At 49.1% G+C, this 19,052-nt stretch overlaps 1 protein-coding gene across 1 annotated transcript; it reads right to left on the minus strand.

Moving 5' to 3' along the window:
• Positions 1 to 749: 749 nt before the first annotated feature.
• Positions 750 to 2,181, minus strand: LOC144173514 (uncharacterized). The gene has a single exon (XM_077701906.1). It carries the CDS (start codon positions 2,127 to 2,129, stop codon positions 858 to 860), a length of 1,272 nt encoding a protein of 423 aa, XP_077558032.1. The 5' UTR covers positions 2,130 to 2,181; the 3' UTR covers positions 750 to 857.
• Between the last annotated feature and the right edge of the window lie 16,871 nt (positions 2,182 to 19,052).

Genomic DNA, 19,052 nt, shown 5'->3' on the forward strand with positions numbered 1-19,052 from the left:
ACTGTGGAATAGCTAAGCGTGCAGCCTTAAGAATGCAAGATGTAAACCTTTCATTCAATTCGTCGATGCTCAGTGTGTCCGAAAAAACTTGGTCTAAAGTAGCTTCGGAAGTAAAAAGACCCCAGTCGGCAAACTGAAGTTTCCACCTGCGTGGTTTTGTCGGGATAATGGTTGGTGATGATGATGTTACGCTAATGATTACAGGTAGATGATCGCTCCCGTATGGGTTATCAATGACATCCCACTTAATATCGCTAAAAACACTCGGTGAACTAAAGGATAAATCTATGCAGCTCATTTTGCCTGAGCTTGGAGAGCAGTATGTAGGTTTGCCGGTGTTTAAAAGACAAACATTATTGGATAAAATAAAATCCTCTAAAATCTGCCCCCTTGCGTCAGTTTTTTCGCTCCCCCAAAAAGAAGAGTGGGCATTAAAATCGCCAACTATTAAAAAAGGCTCCGGTAGTTGGTTTACCAAGTCTTCAAAATCTTGCAGTGTTACTGTGAGGTGTGGTTCAATGTACACGCAGCACACTGTAATTGTTTTAAATGCAAGCAGGGTGACCGCCACTGCTTCTAACCTAGTTTTAAGTTTGTCTTCTCGAGTTGCTATGCCATTTTGGACAATTATTGCCACTCCGCCCGAGAGCCTACTCGCCTGCTCTCGGTCGCAGCGAAAGACCTGGTAACGTTTGAGTATATTATGGTGTTTAGGACCTAAGTTTGTTTCCTGAACACAAACGGCTACAGGAGAGTGTGTGGCGAAGATGTCTTTGATGTCATTTAAATTATTTAAAAGTCCTCTGCAATTCCAGTGGACAATGAATGCCATGCTGCTTTTTTTGGTGGGGTGAAAACTAGGTTTTCGGTCCTGTGATTCGGGGCTTGTTTCTCTTTATGTTGTCTAGGGAGTTCCGCCGCCCATCCGACGTAGAGGGCGCAGAACCTCCTTCAGATGTGTCCATCGTCTCTTCGGAGACGCTGGAGGTTCGTGCAGAACGCACGTGTGTCGAACTGTTTGACCTCACCGTGTGGGGTGAGGCCTTGGAGACTGCCGAACCAGGGGTCCGTGCAGCCCGCTTCGGAGGTGGTGGCGCAGCGCTAGCTGCTTCCACCGGGGGCGCGGGGTGCCTTGCTGGAACCTCACTCTGTGTGGCTTCAGCAAGCGCCGAAGACCGCTGTGATGCTGCGCCCTGTTGCACCACAACGGAGTAGGGTCGCGTATGCGCCGAGGAGAGTCGCCTCCGTGCTTCGCGAAATGTCAGGTTCTCTGTTACTTTGAGTGTTATTATCTCTTTTTCTTTTTTCCATGCAGGGCAAACACGTGAGTACGCTGCGTGGTTGCCCTCACAGTTTACACAAAGATATGTTTGGGCTTGACAGTTTTCAGGAGGGTGTTCATGAGAGGCACATTTCGCACATGTCTGTTGGCCCCGGCAGTTCAATGAGCCGTGGCCATAGCGTTGGCATTTGTAGCATCGCCGTGGGTTGGGGATGTAGGGTCGAAGTTTCATTTTGGTATAGCCCACCTCCACAGATTCTGGAAGGATGCTTGATGCAAAGGTGAGGACGATATGCCTTGTCTGAATTTCTTTGTTTTCTCTTTTGATTTTGATACGGTAGACATTTGTCACATTTTGTTCCTTCAGACCTTCTAGAAGCTCTTCCTCGGACACATACTTTAGGTCGTCATCTGAGATGACTCCGCGGACTGTATTTATTGATCGGTGCTCACTGACAGTTACAGGAATTTCTCCGAAAGAAGTTAACGCTGAGAGCTTGTCGAGCTGATGTTTGTAAAGTACTTCGAGTAGAAGGTCTCCATTTGCAAGCTTTTTGATCTTATAGCCTTCCCCAATGGTGGCAGTTAGGGTCTTTGCGACTAGAAATGGCGATACAAGTCGGGCAGTCTTCTCTTCGTCACTGCTGTGTATTACGTGGAAGCGTGGAAAGTTGGCAACGTTCTTCGTGAAAAACTGGGCGGTTGCATCGGTGCCTCCTCTTTTACGAGAGGGATCAGATGGGCGAAAAAAGGAAGCCATAAATTGAAAAAACTGTTCGGCCATGGTGCCAGCCACCCACCATGGAGCCCAACAAGGGGACGGGACATGAACTCGTGAGCAAGTCATGCCTACGCCAGCTGTACACCGCGACTATAACCAAATATGGCTGAACACAGGGTTGTCCGCCACACAAGGTTAACCCTAGCCTCCAGGAAAAAAGGAAACTGAGAAAGAACGAGACGACAGGAAAGTTGTTAGAGAGAAGATAGGAAAGTGAAAGGTTGAAGGGGAGGACAGGAAAAGGCGACTGCCGATTCCCCCCGGGCGGGTCAGACCGGAGGTGCCGTCTACGAGAAGCGGAGGCCAAAGTGGTGTGTTGCCTTCGCCAAGGGGCCTTAAAGGTCCAAGCACTCGGCGTCGGCTCAACCACCAGGACCCTCTTTTCCCCGGTCACGGCGCTGCCACGTACGGCTAGACGTGGGTGCTCGGGGTCCGTGGTGTCGCACAGTACACGCAAACATCTGCTTTAGCAGATGCCCCCTGCGGGGGAGATTTAATGCATATGCTGACATAATGGTTTTATACACTACATTAAGAACATTGTTTTTAGAAGACTTGTTGGATGACAATGCATGTACAACACTCAGTGAATCTGTGAAAATGATAGAGTTGGGTATTCAATGTTGCACTATGTGATTTAAAACAAGCAAAACTCCATGGGCTTCCGCCGTAAAAATGCTGGTCTTCGCGTTCAGGGTCTTAGAGACTCTAAAATCGGGTCCGTGCGCCGCACACGACACAGTAAGGGCAGTTTTTGATGCGTCACTGTAAAACTCTGCACATTCATACTTAGACTGCAGGGAGAAGAAGTGCTGCAAAATAGCAGTTTGTGGTACCCTGCTTTTATCAATTTTCACGAAGGACAAGTCACAACACACAGGTTGAGGCTGCCAGGGTGGTAACACGTCAGTAAAAGAAGATGTGTGAATGTCTAAAAAGGAGACGTCGAAATTTGGAGCTTCCTGTCTCATTCTAAGTGAGAACGGCAAAGGAACAGACGGGCGATTTACAAACAGTGGCGATGTGGATGTATCATTAAAAACAGGTTTAAAAGGATGGTTATTCAAAGATGAAATTTTAAAACCGTAGAGAAAGTCAACATACGTTCGTTGGTACTCAAGGCACCACTTATTACATTCAACATATAGACTCTGGGTCGGGCTAGTGCGGAAGGCACCCGACGCAAGGCGCAGACCCAAGTGGAGTACTGGATCAAGACTTTTTAGGGTTGTTTTCGATGCCGACCCATACACGACACTGCCGTAGTCTAATCGAGACCCGACTAAGGCGGTAAAGACCCGGAGAAGTAGTTCTTTGTCTGCCCCATAAGATTGGTGGGAGAGGACCTTGAGTATGTATAGTGTTTTGAGGCATTTATGTTTAAGTGCTTTGACATGAGGTATGAACGTGAGCTTGTTATCAAATATGACACCTAAAAACTTGTGCTCCCTTTTAACAGGAATAGGTGCACGGTTAAGTGTAATCTCAGGGTCCGCGTTAATCCCGCGCTTGCGGGAAAACACAACACAAGTACTTTTGGCCGGGTTTAGTTTAAACCCGTTAAGGTCCGCCCAGCCAGCAAGTTTCTTAACACCGAGCTGTACTTGACGTTCGCAAATTGACAGGTTACAGGATTTAAAAGATATTTGCACATCGTCCACATAGATGGAACAGGAAATGGTCGGCGGCAATGCCTTTCGGAGGGAGTTCATCTTAACTATAAACAACGTGCAGCTTAGAACTCCACCTTGCGGCACACCATTTTCCTGCAAATATACATTGGAAAGTACACTGCCAACCCTCACTCGAAAGGTTCGTTCAGCCAAATAACTACAAAGAGTGTTCAACATGTTGCCGGAGACACCAAATGACTTAAGGTCCCTGAGGATGCCATAGCGCCAGGCTGTATCATAAGGTTTTTCAATATCGAAAAATACTGTAAGGCAGAACTGGTTATGGACAAATGCATCTTTTATGTAGGATTCCAGTGCAACAAGTTGATCATTGGTACATCGCCCCACCCTGAAGCCTGCCTGGCAGCCCTCGAGAAGACCGTTGTACTCCAGAAAGTACACGAGCCTACGGTTTATCATCTTCTCGAGGAGCTTACACAGGCAGCTTGTCAGCGCGATGGGACGATAACTTGCGGGAGAGGAAGGGTCCTTCCCCTCCTTCAGAAAGGCCACAACTATGGCCTCCTTCCAAGATCTTGGAAGCTGCCCCGAAAGCCATATTCTGTTGTAGAGGTGTAGGAGTGTCTCAAGAGTGTCTGGGTGTAGGTGTTGTATCATGGTGTATGTAATGCTGTCTGCCCCTGGAGCTGAAGGCTTACAAGTGGCAAGAGCAACCTTCAGCTCATGAAGTGTGAATTCAGAGTTGTAAGCAGACTTCGACTTGTTCTTGTCTCGTAAGGGCTTCTTTTCTGAAGATGTTTTGTGTTGCATGAAAGTATTAGTGTAGTGTGCTGAGCTGGACACGTGTTGGAAGTGTTGTGCGAGTGTGTTAGCCTGGTCTTCCAGTGTGTCCCCTGTTGTACTAACCATGGGCAGGCTGTGTGTCTGTTGTCCTTTTAGTTTTCGTATACGTGTCCAGACTTTGTGTGTGTCTGTGTACGAATTGATGGAAGTGAGGAAGGTGCGCCAACTCTCCCTTTTCGCCTCACGTCGCACTCGCCTCCCAAAAGCCTTAGCCCGTTTAAAAGAAATGAGGTTATCTGACGTGGGGTACCGGCGAAGGACACCCCATGCCTTGTTCTGGGCCTCTCGCGCCCGCCTGCAGTCCTCGTTCCACCAGGGCCTCCTTGGGCTGCGGGACCCACTGGAGGCCTGGGGAATAGACTTTTCGGCGGCGTCGAGGATGTACGCCGTGACGAGTTGGGCGGCTTCCTCCACGTGTACGTGTTTTATGGATGTGTGGTGTAGTTGAGATGTTTGTGTGAATGTGCTCCAGTTTGCTTGTGATTCATTAAACCTTTTATGGGAAGATGGACTGCTCGGGCCTATACCTATATACGTTAATGAAGTGGGGAAATGGTCACTACCATATGGGTCTGTGCCCACACCCCACTCAAGACAAGGAAAGAGAACTGCGGAACCAAACGCCAAGTCCAGATGAGAGTATGTATTGTGTCCTAAGTTATGATATGTAGGCTGTTTTTTGTTGAAGAGGCATGCTCCGGAGGGTGTAAGAAACTTCTCTATCAGGCGACCTCGGGCATCCGTTCTGGAGGAGCCCCAAAGAGAGTTGTGCGCATTTAGGTCGCCTGTTAGTATGTATGGTTCGGGCAGCTGGTCGACCAGCGCCTCGAAATTAGAGCTCGAAAGTGCATGATCAGGAGGAATGTATATGGAGCATACCGTTATCAACCTATTAAATATTATTAAGCGTATTGCTACAGCCTCAAGGACGGTGTTCAAGGTGACAGGGTGGCATGCTAAGGATTTGCGGGCGATTATGGCCACACCGCCAGAACAGTGTGTGCTGCCAACCCTGTCCTTTCTGTATACCATGTAACTATTCAACAAATTTGTGTGCTTGGAATTCAAATGTGTTTCCTGAACACACATTACACTTGGCTGATTAGCATGCAGTAGTTCGTATACATCGTCAAGATTTTTAAGAAGGCCTCTACAGTTCCGTTGAATGATGTTTTCTCTTCCTATTATTTAGTGTGAGAGCAACTGGAGTGTGTGTGTTTGTTTATGTGTCGTCTTTCGGGGCTGTGACTCTCGCCTTTTTTGGCTTGTCAAGAGGCTTTGGCGTCGGGACGCGTTCCTTGCGCTGCGTTGCAGGCAGGAACGGCCCGACATCCATGTCGTCGTCGGATGTCCGAGTGGTGCCCGACGGACCGGGCCCCCCGGACTTGGCCCCCCCTCGGGAGCCCTTCGTTTGAGCCGCCACCGCCGAGGGCGTCCGGATCGCCAGAGGTGGCACGGGCGGTGCGGTGGCGGTGGGAACCGTTGCGGGGCCCGTGGTGTCCATCACCTCGGTACCCTCCAACGCACTGGAGGATGGGGAGACAGAGGCGGGAGCAGCACCGGTCCCGACGGAAGAGGTTGCCACCACAACCGCTGCTGCCTTAGCAAGGGCCGTGGCGACGGATTGGGCTGCCTGAGGCACCCCAGGGGGGTCGGAGGAGGGACCAGGTCAGACTCGCTGAACTGGGTCCCTGTAGACACCAGACGCCGCTCCGCCCCCCGGCGAGCCGCGTCGGCGTACCTCCCCAGGGGGAAAGAGGCGAACCTCTTTCGCGCCTCCGTGAAGGAAATGTTCTCGGTTACTTTTACGTTTATGATTTTCTTTTCAACTTGGAATTTTTCGCAGGTGCGGGAGTATGCTGGGTGGGATCCCTGGCAGTTGGCACAGGTGAAGACCTGTGTGTTGCAATTATCAGTTTGGTGGTCGTTCTGGGCGCATTTGGCGCAGGTTAGTCTTCCGCGACAAGCGTTAGTGCTGTGACCGAACCGCTGGCACTTGAAGCAGCGGCGCGGGTTCGGAATGTATGGACGGACTGGGCAACGGATGAATCCTGCATTTATGTGTTCTGAAAGTGTGGATCGGTCGAATGTTAGGATGATGTGCTTCGTGGCTATTTCTTTGTTGTCTCTCCGGATTGTGATCCGCCTCACTGCCGTCACACCTTGATCTTTGAGGCCCTCGAGGAGGTCGATGTCTGTCTCGTTTAGGAGATCCGTCTCAGAGATCACACCCTGCGAGCTGTTGAGGCTGCGGTGGGGTGTGATCCTGACATCTAGATCGGCCATGCGGGTTTGGTGAGAAGACTTGTTGCCTGTTGCTGATTATTGAGTTCTACTAGGAGTTCACCAGTTCTTTGTTTTTTAGCCTTATAAGATTTGCCCACAATGTTTTCAAGGAATTTCGAGATCAGAAATACAGACTTGGAAGTGATGGGGTTTTCTTTTTCTGTTGATTCGATTATTAGGAAGCGGGGGTAGTTGTCCGGTTTAGGGGCAGCGATTGCAGGGAGTAGTGGGAAGGAAACTTCGGTGCGGCCCCTTTTCAGTGACCGATCGTGTTTGGAGGGGGGTTTTGAAGAAGCCATGAAATAATAAATTCTATCCGCCCACCCTGGTGCCCAACAAGGGGACGCGACAGGTACTTGCAAGCAAGGCCTGCCTGCGCCAGATTTACACCACAGCTATAACCACATATGGCATAACACAGGGTTGTTAGCCACACCAGGTTAACCCTAGCCGCCAAGAAAAGAAGAACCAAGAAGAAAGAAGGTGACAGGAAAGTTGTTAGAAAGAGGATAGGAAAGTAAAAGATGTAGAGGAGGACAGGAAGAGGCGACTGCCGATTCCCTCCGGTCGGGTCAGGCCGGAGGTGCCGTCTACGTGAAGCGTGGGCCAAAGTGGTGTGTTGCCTTTGCCGAGGGGCCTTGAAGGTCCAAACACTCGGCATTGGCTCAACCACCAGGTTCCCCTTTTCCCCGGACACGGCTCTGCCACGCACGGCTAGACGTGGGTGCTCGGGGTCCGTGGTGTCGCACATACACCAAACATCTGCTTGCGCAGATGCCCCCTGCGGGGTAGGTTCCACTTATTACACTCCACATAGAGGCTTTCGACCGGGCTAGTCCGGAAAGCGCCACATGCCAACCGGAGCCGCAGATGAAGCACTGGGTCCAGCATTATGGGGGATGTCTTACTTGCTGACCCATAAACAACACTTCCGTAGTCCAATCGTGAACCTATCAGGCTAGTAAAAACACGTAAAAGAAGTTGTTTGTCAGCACCATATGATGAGTGGGAGAGAACCTTGAGTATATTCATGGCCTTTAAGCATTTATGTTTAAGCTGTTTTATATGTGGAATGAACGAGAGCTTTTCGTCAAGGACTACACCTAAAAACTTGTGTTCATTTCTGACTGGAATTGAGACACCATTGAGTTTGATGTCTGGATCCGGCCGAATGCCACGCCTTTTCGACAACAAAACACAAGTACACTTCACTGGATTAAATTTAAAACCGTTGCTATCTGCCCAGCCAGCTAGCTTGTTAACACCAAGCTGGACTTGGCGCTCGCAGATAGACAGGTTACAAGTCTTAAACGATAATTGCACGTCGTCTCATAGATTGAGCAGGAAATGGTTGGTGGCAGAGCCTTCCGGAGAGAGTTCATTTTTACAATAAACAAAGTGCAACTCAAAACTCTACCTTGCGGAACACCGTTTTCCTGCGGAACACATGAACTCTAGAGAGTGCAGTTCCAACACGCACGCGAAACGTTCTTTCAGAGAGGTAACTGGCAAGCGTGTTCCACATGTTATGATGATGATGGTTGGTGTTTTATGGCGCAAGGCCAACGAGGGCAAAGAGCGCCAAAACGGTGGTTAGGTATGAAGGATGTAACCATAAACGCTAAAACCGTTCAACAAAAACCAAAGTGAATTCAGTAAAAGACAATGAGGATAGCTGGTGTAAAAGGCCAGGTTGTTATGGTGCGTGGCATGAGATCGGGTTTAAAAGCAACTACGCGTGATAGGAAACCAGGTGTAAAAACTTGATGACTCTAAGAAACTTAAACGTGCGTTGTACAGGAACCATGGGGTCATCCGCTAAAAACAATGCTGGGTGTAGTGGAATGTGTTGTCTGTAGAGGTCGGCGAAGTGTTTCTGTCGTGTTGTGTGGAGTGCTTTGCATTGAAGTAGCACATGGATCACGGATAGGCCGTCTCCACACCTGCTACACAAGGGTCTTGGAGATCCCGTGAGCAGGTATGAGTGTGTTGCATGCGTGTGGCCTATCCGTAATCGAGCCAGGGTAACTTCATTGTGCCTGTTATGTGTGTCAGTGGTGTATGCTCCCAAGAGTGTCTTTATAACGTGTAGCTTGTTGTCTGATGATGATGATGATGATGATGGTTGGTGTTTAATGGCGCAAGGCCGACGAGGGCAAAGAGCGCCAGAGAAGTTATTTAATGAAAACAAGTGATTACCACAAAAGGTAGGTATAAAATGTGTAAACTGTACATAGTAAGATCAATAAAGATAATGGTGATGGCTGGTGTATAGGGCCAGATGTGATTACGCATGATAGGAAATGAGGTTTAAAAACTTAACATCTGACAAATATTTAAAAACGCGTTCCACAGAAACCATGGCATCGTCACCTAGAAACAGGGATGGGTGTAGGGGAATATGTTGTCTGTACAGTTGTCTGAAGTGTTTGTGTCGTGTTGTGTCAAGTGCCTTGCATTGTATGAGTATGTGGACTACGGATAGGCCCTCCCCACACCTGCTACACAGGGGTCTTGGAGATCCCGTGAGCAGGTGCGAGTGCGTTACATGCGTATGGCCTATCCGTAACCTAGCTAAGGTAACTTCAATGTGCCTGTTGTGTGAGTCAGTAGTGTATTGTCCCAAGTGTGGTTTTATTACGTGTAGTTTGTTGTCTGTCTGTTCGCTCCAGTCTGCTTGCCAAGTTTTACGGAGTTGTTGTCTAATGTGTGGCTTGAGGTCTGTGTAAGGTAGTGTTGCCATGTCGACTGTGTTTCGGAGTGCAGCATTGGCGGCCATTTCATCCGCCACTTCATTACCGCCAATGCCAGAGTGGCCTGGCACCCAACACACAGTCACCCCAAGGTTTGAAGAATAAGCTACCATAATCGTTTTGAAGACAAGATTAATGACATGGTTTTTTGATGACTTTCCGGATGATAATGCACGGACGACGCTCAACGAATCTGTATAAATGACGGATGTAGGAATATGATGTTCAACTATGTGACTTACAACCAGAAATATGCCATATGCCTCTGCCATAAAAATACTTGTATTGATATTCATTGTCCTACATGCTTCGAAATTGGGACCATGCGCAGCACACGACACTGCAGTGAACGTTTTAGATGCATCACTGAAGAACTCTGCAGCCCTGTATTTATTCTGCAGATGCATGAAATGCTGCAAAATCCCACTTCTTGGTGTCCTGTTTTTATTGTATTGTACAAAAGACAAGTCACATGCTACAGGACGAAGATGCCATGGTGCTACAAGATCAGTGTGAGATGATTTGAATGTGTCTAAGAAGGAGACCTTATGAATAGTCACCTCGTCCCTCACTCTCTGCGAGAAAGGAACAGCAATGGATGGGCGGTTTAAAAAGAGTTTAGTTATGGACGTATCATTAAAAACCGGTTTAAAGGGATGGTTATTCATTGATGAGATTTTGGAGGCATATAGGAGGTCAACATAAGTTCGCTGGTACGCTAAGCACCATTTGTCGCACTCTGCATAAAGACTGTGGACAGGACTGGTACGGAACGCCCCACAAGACCGGCGAAGCCCTAAGTGAAGCACTGGGTCGAGCATTTTAAGTGCTGTTTTTGTGGCTGAACCATACACAACGCTTCCGTAGTCCAACCGTGACCCTAGCAACGCGGCATAAAGTCTAAGCACGAGTTGTTTGTCTGCACCGTACGATTGGTGAGACAAGACTTTTAGAATATTCATTGTTTTTAGGCATTTTTGTTTAAGTCGTTTTATGTGGGGTATGAATGAGAGTTTCTCGTCAAACACCACACCCAAAAACGTGTGTTCTCTTTTTACTGGAATCGAGTCACCAAAGAGTTTTACGTCGGGATCGGGCAGGATGCCCCGCCTTTTTGAGAATACAACGCAGGTACTTTTAGAAGGATTAAGTTTAAATCCATTTTCATCTGCCCAGCGAGAAAGTTTATTTACCCCAAGCTGGACCTGACGTTCACAAATGGATATGTTACATGATTTGAAAGATATTTGAACGTCATCTACATACATCAAGCAGGATATGGTTGGCGGCAGTGCCTTTCGGAGAGAGTTCATCTTAGCTATAAACAAGGTGCAGCTCAATACGCCACCTTGAGGCACGCCATTCTCCGGCAGGTGAACATTTGAAAGTGCCGATCCGACCCTGACACGAAATGTTCGTGAAGACATGTAACTACAAAGAGTGTTCAGCATGTTACCCGAGATACCAAAAGCTTTTAGGTCTCTAAGAATGCCGTAGCGCCATGCTGTATCATATGCCTTTTCAATGTCAAAAAATACTGTCATACAGTATTGCTTATGAATGAATGCATCCTTTATGTAGGCCTCTAGAGAAACCAGTTGATCATTTGTGCATCGCCCCGCCCGGAAGCCTGCCTGGCAGCTCTCGAGAAGACCATTGTACTCAAGAAAGTACACGAGCCTACGTTTTATCATCTTCTCGAGGAGCTTGCACAGGCAGCTTGTCAAAGCAATGGGCCGGTAACTGGAAGGAGAGGAAGAGTCCTTCCCTTCTTTTAGGAAAGCCACTACTATGGCCTCCCTCCAAGAGCGAGGAATGTGCCCCGAAAGCCAAATCTTGTTATATAGGTGGAGGAGTGTTAGAAGAGTGTCTGAGTGTAGGTGCTGTATCATTGTATATGTGATGTTGTCTGGGCCTGGAGCTGAGGGTTTACAAGTGCTCAAAGCGGTCCTCAGCTCGTGAAGTGAAAACTCCGAGTTATAAGACGAGGTTGACTTATCATTATCAAGTAAAGACTTCTTTTCAGCCAATTGTTTGTGTTTAATGAAAGTGCTAGTGTAGTGTGCTGAACTGGACACGTGTTGGAAGTGTTGTGCGATAGTGTTAGCCTGGTCTTCCAGTTTGTCCCCTGTTGTACCAGGGGCAGGCTGTGTGTCTGTTGTCCTTTTAGTTTGCGTATTCGTGTCCAGACTTTGCGAGAGTCAGTGTAAGAGTTTATGGATGTTACGAATGAGCGCCAACTCTCTCGTTTTGCCTCCCGGCGCACACGTTTTCCCATCGCCTTAGCCCTTTTGAACAATAAATGATGATGATGGTTGGTGTTTAATGGCGCAAGGCCAACGAGGGCAAAGAGCGCCAGAGAAGTTATTTAATGAAAACAAGTGATTACCACAAAAGGTAGGTATAAAATGTCCAAACTGGACATAGTAAGATCAATAAAGATAATGGTGATGGCTGGTGTATAGGGCCAGATGTGATTACGCATGATAGGAAATGAGGTTTAAAAACTTAACATCTGACAAATATTTAAAAACGCGTTTCACAGAAACCATGGCATCGTCACCTAGAAACAGAGATGGGTGTAGGGGAATATGTTGTCTGTAGAGTTCTCTGAAGTGTTTGTGTCGTGTTGTGTCAAGTGCCTTGCATTGTATGAGTATGTGGACTACGGATAGGCCCTCCCCACACCTGCTACACAGGGGTCCTGGAGATCCCGTGAGCAGGTGGGAGTGCGTTACATGCGTATGGCCTATCCGTAACCTAGCTAGGGTAACTTCAATGTGCCTGTGGTGTGAGTCAGTAGTGTATTATCCCAGGTGTGGTTTTATTACATGTAGTTTGTTGTCTGTCTGTTCGCTCCAGTCTGCTTGCCAAGTTTTACGGAGTTGTTGTCTAATGTGTGGCTTGAGGTCTGTGTAAGGTAGTGTTGACATGTCGACTGTGTTTCGGAGTGCAGCATTGGCGGCCATTTCATCCGCCACTTCATTACCGCCAATGCCAGAGTGGCCTGGCACCCAACACACAGTCACCCCAAGGTTTGAAGAATAAGCTACCATAATCGTTCTGAAGACAAGATTAATGACATGGTTTTTTGATGACTTTCCGGATGATAATGCACGGACGACGCTCAACGAATCTGTATAAATGACGGATGTAGGAATATGATGTTCAACTATGTGACTTACAACTAGAAATATGCCATATGCCTCTGCCGTAAAAATACTTGTATTAACATTCATTGTTCTACATGCTTCAAAATTGGGCCCATGCGCAGCACAAGACACCGCAGTGGACGTTTTAGATGCATCGCTGAAAAACTCTGCAGCCCTGTATTTATTCTGCAGATGCATGAAATGCTGCAAAATCCCACTTCTTGGTGTCCTGTTCTTATTGTATTGTTCAAAAGACAAGTCACATGCTACAGGACGAAGATGCCATGGTGCTACAAGATAAGTGTGAGATGATTTGAATGTGTCTAAGAGGGAGACCTCATGAATAGTCACCTCGTCCCTCACTCTCTGCGAGAAGGGAACGGAAATTGATGGGCGGTTTAAAAAGAGTTTAGTTGTGGATGTATCATTAAAAACCGGTTTAAAGGGATGGTTATTCATTGATGAGATTTTGGAGGCATATAGGAGGTCAACATAAGTTCGCTGGTACGCTAAGCACCATTTGTCACACTCTGCATAAAGACTGTGGACAGGACTGGTACGGAATGCCCCACAAGACAGGCGAAGCCCTAAATGAAGCACTGGGTCGAGCATTTTAAGTGCTGTTTTTGTGGCTGACCCATACACAATGCTTCCGTAGTCCAACCGTGACCCCACCAACGCGGCATAAAGTCGAAGCAGGAGTTGTTTGTCTGCACCGTACGATTGGTGAGACAGGACTTTTAGAATATTCATTGTTTTTAGGCATTTTTGTTTGAGTCGTTTTATGTGGGGTATGAAAGAGAGTTTCTCGTCAAACACCACACCCAAAAACTTGTGCTCTCTTTTTACTGGAATCGAGTCACCAAAGAGTTTTAAGTCGGGATCGGGCAGGATGCCCCGCCTTTTTGAGAATACAACGCAGGTACTTTTAGAAGGATTAAGTTTAAACCCATTTTCATCTGCCCAGCGAGAAAGTTTATTTACCCCAAGCTGGACCTGACGTTCACAAATGGATATATTACATGATTTGAAAGATATTTGAACGTCATCTACATACATAAAGCAGGATATGGTTGGCGGCAGTGCCTTTCGGAGAGAGTTCATCTTAACTATAAACAAGGTGCAGCTCAATACGCCACCTTGAGGCACGCCATTCTCCTGCACGTGAACGTTTGAAAGTGCCGAACCGACCTTGACACGAAATGTTCGTTCGGACAGGTAACTTGAAAGAGTATTAAGCATGTTACCTGTCACACCATAGGATTTTAGGTCTGCAAGAATGCCATAACGCCATGCCGTATCATAAGCTTTCTCGATATCAAAAAATACGGTCATGCAGTACTGTCTGTGTATAAAGGCATCCTTTATGTAAGATTCCAGTGCAACTAATTGATCATTTGTGGATCGCCCTGCCCGGAAGCCTGCCTGGCAGCTCTCGAGAAGACCGTTGTACTCAAGGAAGTACACGAGCCTACGGTTTATCATCTTCTCGAGGAGCTTGCACAGGCAGCTTGTCAAAGCAATGGGCCGGTAACTACAAGGAGAGGAAGAGTCCTTCCCTTCTTTTAGGAAAGCCACTACTATGGCCTCCCTCCAAGAGCGAGGAATGTGCCCCGAAAGCCAAATCTTGTTATATAGGTGGAGGAGTGTTAGAAGAGTGTCTGAGTGTAGGTGCTGTATCATTGTATATGTGATGTTGTCTGGGCCTGGAGCTGAGGGTTTACAAGTGCTCAGAGCGGTCCTCAGCTCATGAAGTGAAAACTCCGAGTTATAAGAGGAGGTTGACTTATCATTATCACGTAAAGACTTCTTTTCGGCGAATTGTTTGTGTTTCATGAAAGTGCTAGTGTAGTGTGCTGAACTGGACACGTGTTGGAAGTGTTGTTCGAGTGTGTTAGCCTGGTCTTCCAGTTTGTCCCCTGTTGTACTGACCAGGGGCAGGCTGTGTGTCTGTTGTCCTTTTAGTTTGCGTATTCGTGTCCAGACTTTGCGAGAGTCAGTGTAAGAGTTTATGGATGTTACGAATGAGCGCCAACTCTCTCGTTTTGCCTCACGGCGCACACGTTTTCCCATCGCCTTAGCCCTTTTGAACAATAAAAGGTTTCCCGACGTGGGGTACCTGCGCAGGATACCCCACGCCTTGTTCTGGGCCTCTCGCGCCCGCCTACAGTCCTCATTCCACCACGGCCTCCGCTGGTTGCGCGGGGCACCAGAGGCGTGGGGAATGGACTTTTCGGCGGCGTCGAGGATGTGCGCCGTGAGGAGTTGGGTAGCTTCATCGACGTGTAGGTGTCCTATGGATGTGTGGTGTAGTTTGGATGTCTCTTTAAATGTATTCCAGTTAGCTCGTGCTTCATTGAACCTATTATGGGAAGATAGACTGCATGGGCCTTTACCTATGTATGTGAGTGAGGTGGGGAAGTGGTCACTGCCATATGGGTCAGTGCCCACACCCCACTCGAGAAGAGGAAAGAGAACTGCGGAGCCAATCGCCAAGTCAAGACATGAGTATGTGTTGTGTCCTATGTTATGGTATGTACGCTGTTTATTGTTGAAAAGGCATGCTCCTGAAGATGTAAGGAATTTCTCTATAAGGCGACTTTGGGCATCCGTGCGAGAAGAGCCCCAAAGAGTGTTGTGAGCATTAAGGTCGCCTGTAAGGATGTATGGTTCGGGCAGCTGGTCAACCAGCGCCTCGAAGTCGGAGCTCGTAAGTGCAACATCAGGAGGAATGTATATGGAGCATACCGTTTTCAACCTATTAAATATTATTAAGCGTATTGCTACAGCCTCAAGGACGGTGTTCAAGGTGACAGGGTGGCATGCTAAGGATTTGCGGGTAATTATGGCAACACCGCCAGAAGAGTGTGTGCAGCCATCCCTGTCTTTCCTGTATACCATGTAACTATTCAAGAAATTTGTGTGTTTGGAATTCAGATGTGTTTCCTGGACACACATTATACTTGGCTGATTGGCATGCAGAATCTCATAAACGTCGTCAAGATTATTCAGAAGGCCTCTGCAGTTCCATTGAACAATATTTTCTCTTCCCATTATTATGTGTTCAGAGCTACTGGAGTGTGAATATTTATGTAGGGTCTTTCGGGGCTTGGACTCTTGGAAGGGGTTTTCTGGCCTTCTCTACTGACCTGGACGTCGCAGCCCCTTCCATCCGCTGCGATGAAAGCCGGAAGGGCTCGACGTCCATGTCATCATCTGAAGGCAAGGGGGTGCCCACCGGACTGGGCCCCCTTGACGTGGTACCCTTTCGGGTGTTCTTTGCCTGTGCTGCCAGTGCCGAAGGCGTGGGGAGCACCACAGATGGCACAGGCAGTGAGGCGGGGGAGGGGGTCGCTGCGACTGCCTCCGTCTCCATCTCCTCCGGGCCCTCGCGTGTGCTTCGGGCCGGTGGAGAGGGGGAAACGGTGGGTGCAGCAGCATCCCCACCGGACGTAGATGCCTCCACAGCCGCTGCTGGCTCAGCGAGCGGTGCGGAGGCGGGTTGGGCTGCCAGAGGCAACCCATGGGGGGGTGGGGGCGGGACCAAGTCCGACTCGCGGTACTGGGTCCCCGCCGAAACCAGACGCCGCTCCGCCCCCCGGCGAGCTGCGTCGGCGTACCTCCCCAGAGGGAAAGAGGCGAACCTCTTCCGCGCCTCTGGGAAAGTGATGTTTTCAGTGACCTTGATGTTAATGATTTTCTTTTCTAATTGAAACTTTTCGCATTTTCTGGAGTAGGCCGCATGTGGACCCTGGCAGTTTACACAAAGAAGTTGTTGCACATTGCAGTTTTCGGCCGGGTGATCATGCTGGGCGCATTTTGCGCAGGTAAGTCGGCCGCGACAGGTGTTTGTGCCGTGCCCGAACCGCTGGCACTTGAAGCAGCGCCGTGGGTTCGGGATGTAAGGCCGGACTGAACAACGAATGTAACCTGCGTTGATGAATTCAGGAAGGGTCGCCTTGTCGAAGGTTAGGATGAGGTGCTTTGTCGGTATTTGTTTATCGTCTCTGCGGATGGTTATGCGCCTGACCGCTGTTACGCCCTGACTACGAAGGCCCTCCAGCAGGTCAGCTTCAGATTCATTGATTAGGTCATATTCGGAAATCACGCCCTGGGAGCTGTTTAGGCTGCGGTGGGGCGTGACTCGGATGGCCAGATCGGCGATGCGGGTTTGTGCAAGTAGTTTATCAGCCTGATCCTGGCTACTGACTTCAACAAGGATTTCACCGGTTCTTTGTTTTTTGGCTTTATATGATTCGCCGATGACACCTTCAAGAAATTTGGAGACGAGAAATACTGACTTTGAAGCAAGAGGGTTCCACTGGTCAACTGATTCTATTACTAAGAAGCGAGGGTAGTTCGGTTTCGAAATACTCAAGTTCGGAAGTGGTGGGAACGAAGCTTCGGTGCGGCCCCTTTTCGGGGGCCGATCACGTTTGGGGGGGGGGGTTTGGAAAATGCCATATGATACATTGGAAAGCAGGGAGACGGGGTACTTTCTTCTTTGACCTTACCCTGGTAGCCAAAGAGGTCCCGGAGCTCCCTGCCTGGTGAACAGACAAGGAGCCCATCCGCCGGAGCTTGACCTGGGCTCCGACGGCCACCGTTCGTGGTTTCTAACTCTCCACCTATAAACACATCGCCACGGTTGGATCCAGCTTATGTTTGGGGGCTCGGGGTCCGCGGTATCGCCAGTACCGTCACCTAGATTGCTCAAGGTGCCCCGTGCTGGGTTTTGAACAATAAAAGGTTTCCCGACGTGGGGTACCGGCGCAGGATACCCCACGCCTTGTTCTGGGCCTCTCGCGCCCGCCTACAGTCCTCATTCCACCACGGTCTCCTCTGGTTGCGCGGGGCACCAGAGACGTGGGGAATAGACTTTTCGGCGGCGTCGAGGATGTGCGCCGTGAGGAGTTGGGTAGCTTCTTCGACGTGTAGGTGTAGTTTGGATGTCTCTGTAAATGTATTCCAGTTAGCTCGTGCTTCATTCAACCTATTATGGGAAGATGGACTGCATGGGCCTTTACCTATGTATGTGAGTGAGGTGGGGAAGTGGTCACTGCCATATGGGTCAGTGCCCACACCCCACTCAAGACATGGAAAAAGAACTGCGGAGCCAATCGCCAAGTCAAGACATGAGTATGTGTTGTGTCCTATGTTATGGTATGTAGGCTGTTTATTGTTGAAAAGGCATGCTCCTGAAGATGTAAGGAATTTCTCTATAAGGCGACCTCGGGCATCCGTTCTGGAGGAGCCCCAAAGAGAGTTGGGCGCATTAAGGTCGCCTGTTAGTATGTATGGTTCGGGCAGCTGGTCGACCAGCGCCTCGAAATCAGAGCTGGAAAGTGCATGATCAGGAGGAATGTAGATGGAGCATACCGTTATCAACCTATTAAATAATATCGTTCGAATTGCTACAGCCTCAAGGACAGTGTTCAGAGTGACAGGGTGGCAGGCTAAGGATTTCCGGGCAATTATGGCCACACCGCCAGAAGAGTGTGTGCAGCCATCCCTGTCCTTTCTGAAGACCATGTAACTATTCAAGAAATTTGTGTGCTTGGAATTCAAATGTGTTTCCTGAACACACATTACACTTGGCTGATTAGCATGCAGTAGTTCGTATACATCGTCAAGATTTTTAAGAAGGCCTCTACAGTTCCATTGAATTATGTTTTCTCTTCCCATTATTTAGTGTGAGAGCTACTGGAGTGTGTGTGTTTGTTTATGTGTCGTCTTTCGGGGCTGTGACTCTCGCCTTTTTTGGCTTGTCGGGAGGCTTTGGCGTCGGGACGCGTTCCTTGCGCTGCGTTGCAAGCAGGAACGGCCCGACATCCATGTCGTCGTCGGATGTCCGAGGGGTGCCCGACGGACCGGGCCCCCCGGACTTGGCCCCCCCTCGGGAGCCCTTCGTTTGAGCCGCCACCGCCGAGGGCGTCCGGGGCGCCAGAGGTGGCACGGGCGGTGTGGTGGCGGTGGGAACCGGTGCGGGGCCCGTGGTGTCCATCACCTCGGTACCCTCCAACGCACTGGAGGATGGGGAGACAGACGCGGGAGCGGCACCGGTCCCGACGGAAGAGGTTGCCACCACAACCTCTGCTGCCTCAGCAAGCGGCGTGGTGGCGGGTTGGGCTGCCAGAGGCAACCCAGGAGGGGGCGGGGGAGGGACCAGGTCAGACTCGCTGAACTGGGTCCCTGTGGAAACCAGACGCCGCTCCGCCCCCCGGCGAGCTGCGTCGGCGTACCTCCCCAGAGGGAAAGAGGCGAACCTCTTTCTCGCCTCTGGAAAAGTGATGTTCTCAGTGACCTTTACATTTATGATTT

The sequence above is a fragment of the Haemaphysalis longicornis genome, unplaced genomic scaffold, assembly GCF_048455015.1.
Source record: "Haemaphysalis longicornis isolate Haplotype H1 unplaced genomic scaffold, Haemaphysalis longicornis Haplotype H1 scaffold_3, whole genome shotgun sequence".
Classification (NCBI taxonomy): Eukaryota; Metazoa; Arthropoda; class Arachnida; order Ixodida; family Ixodidae; genus Haemaphysalis; species Haemaphysalis longicornis.

What these genes read in the sequence shown, in the direction of transcription:
- LOC144173514 (XM_077701906.1), bottom strand. Translation starts at nt 2,129, where the DNA reads ATGACTTGCTCACGAGTTCATGTCCCGTCCCCTTGTTGGGCTCCATGG.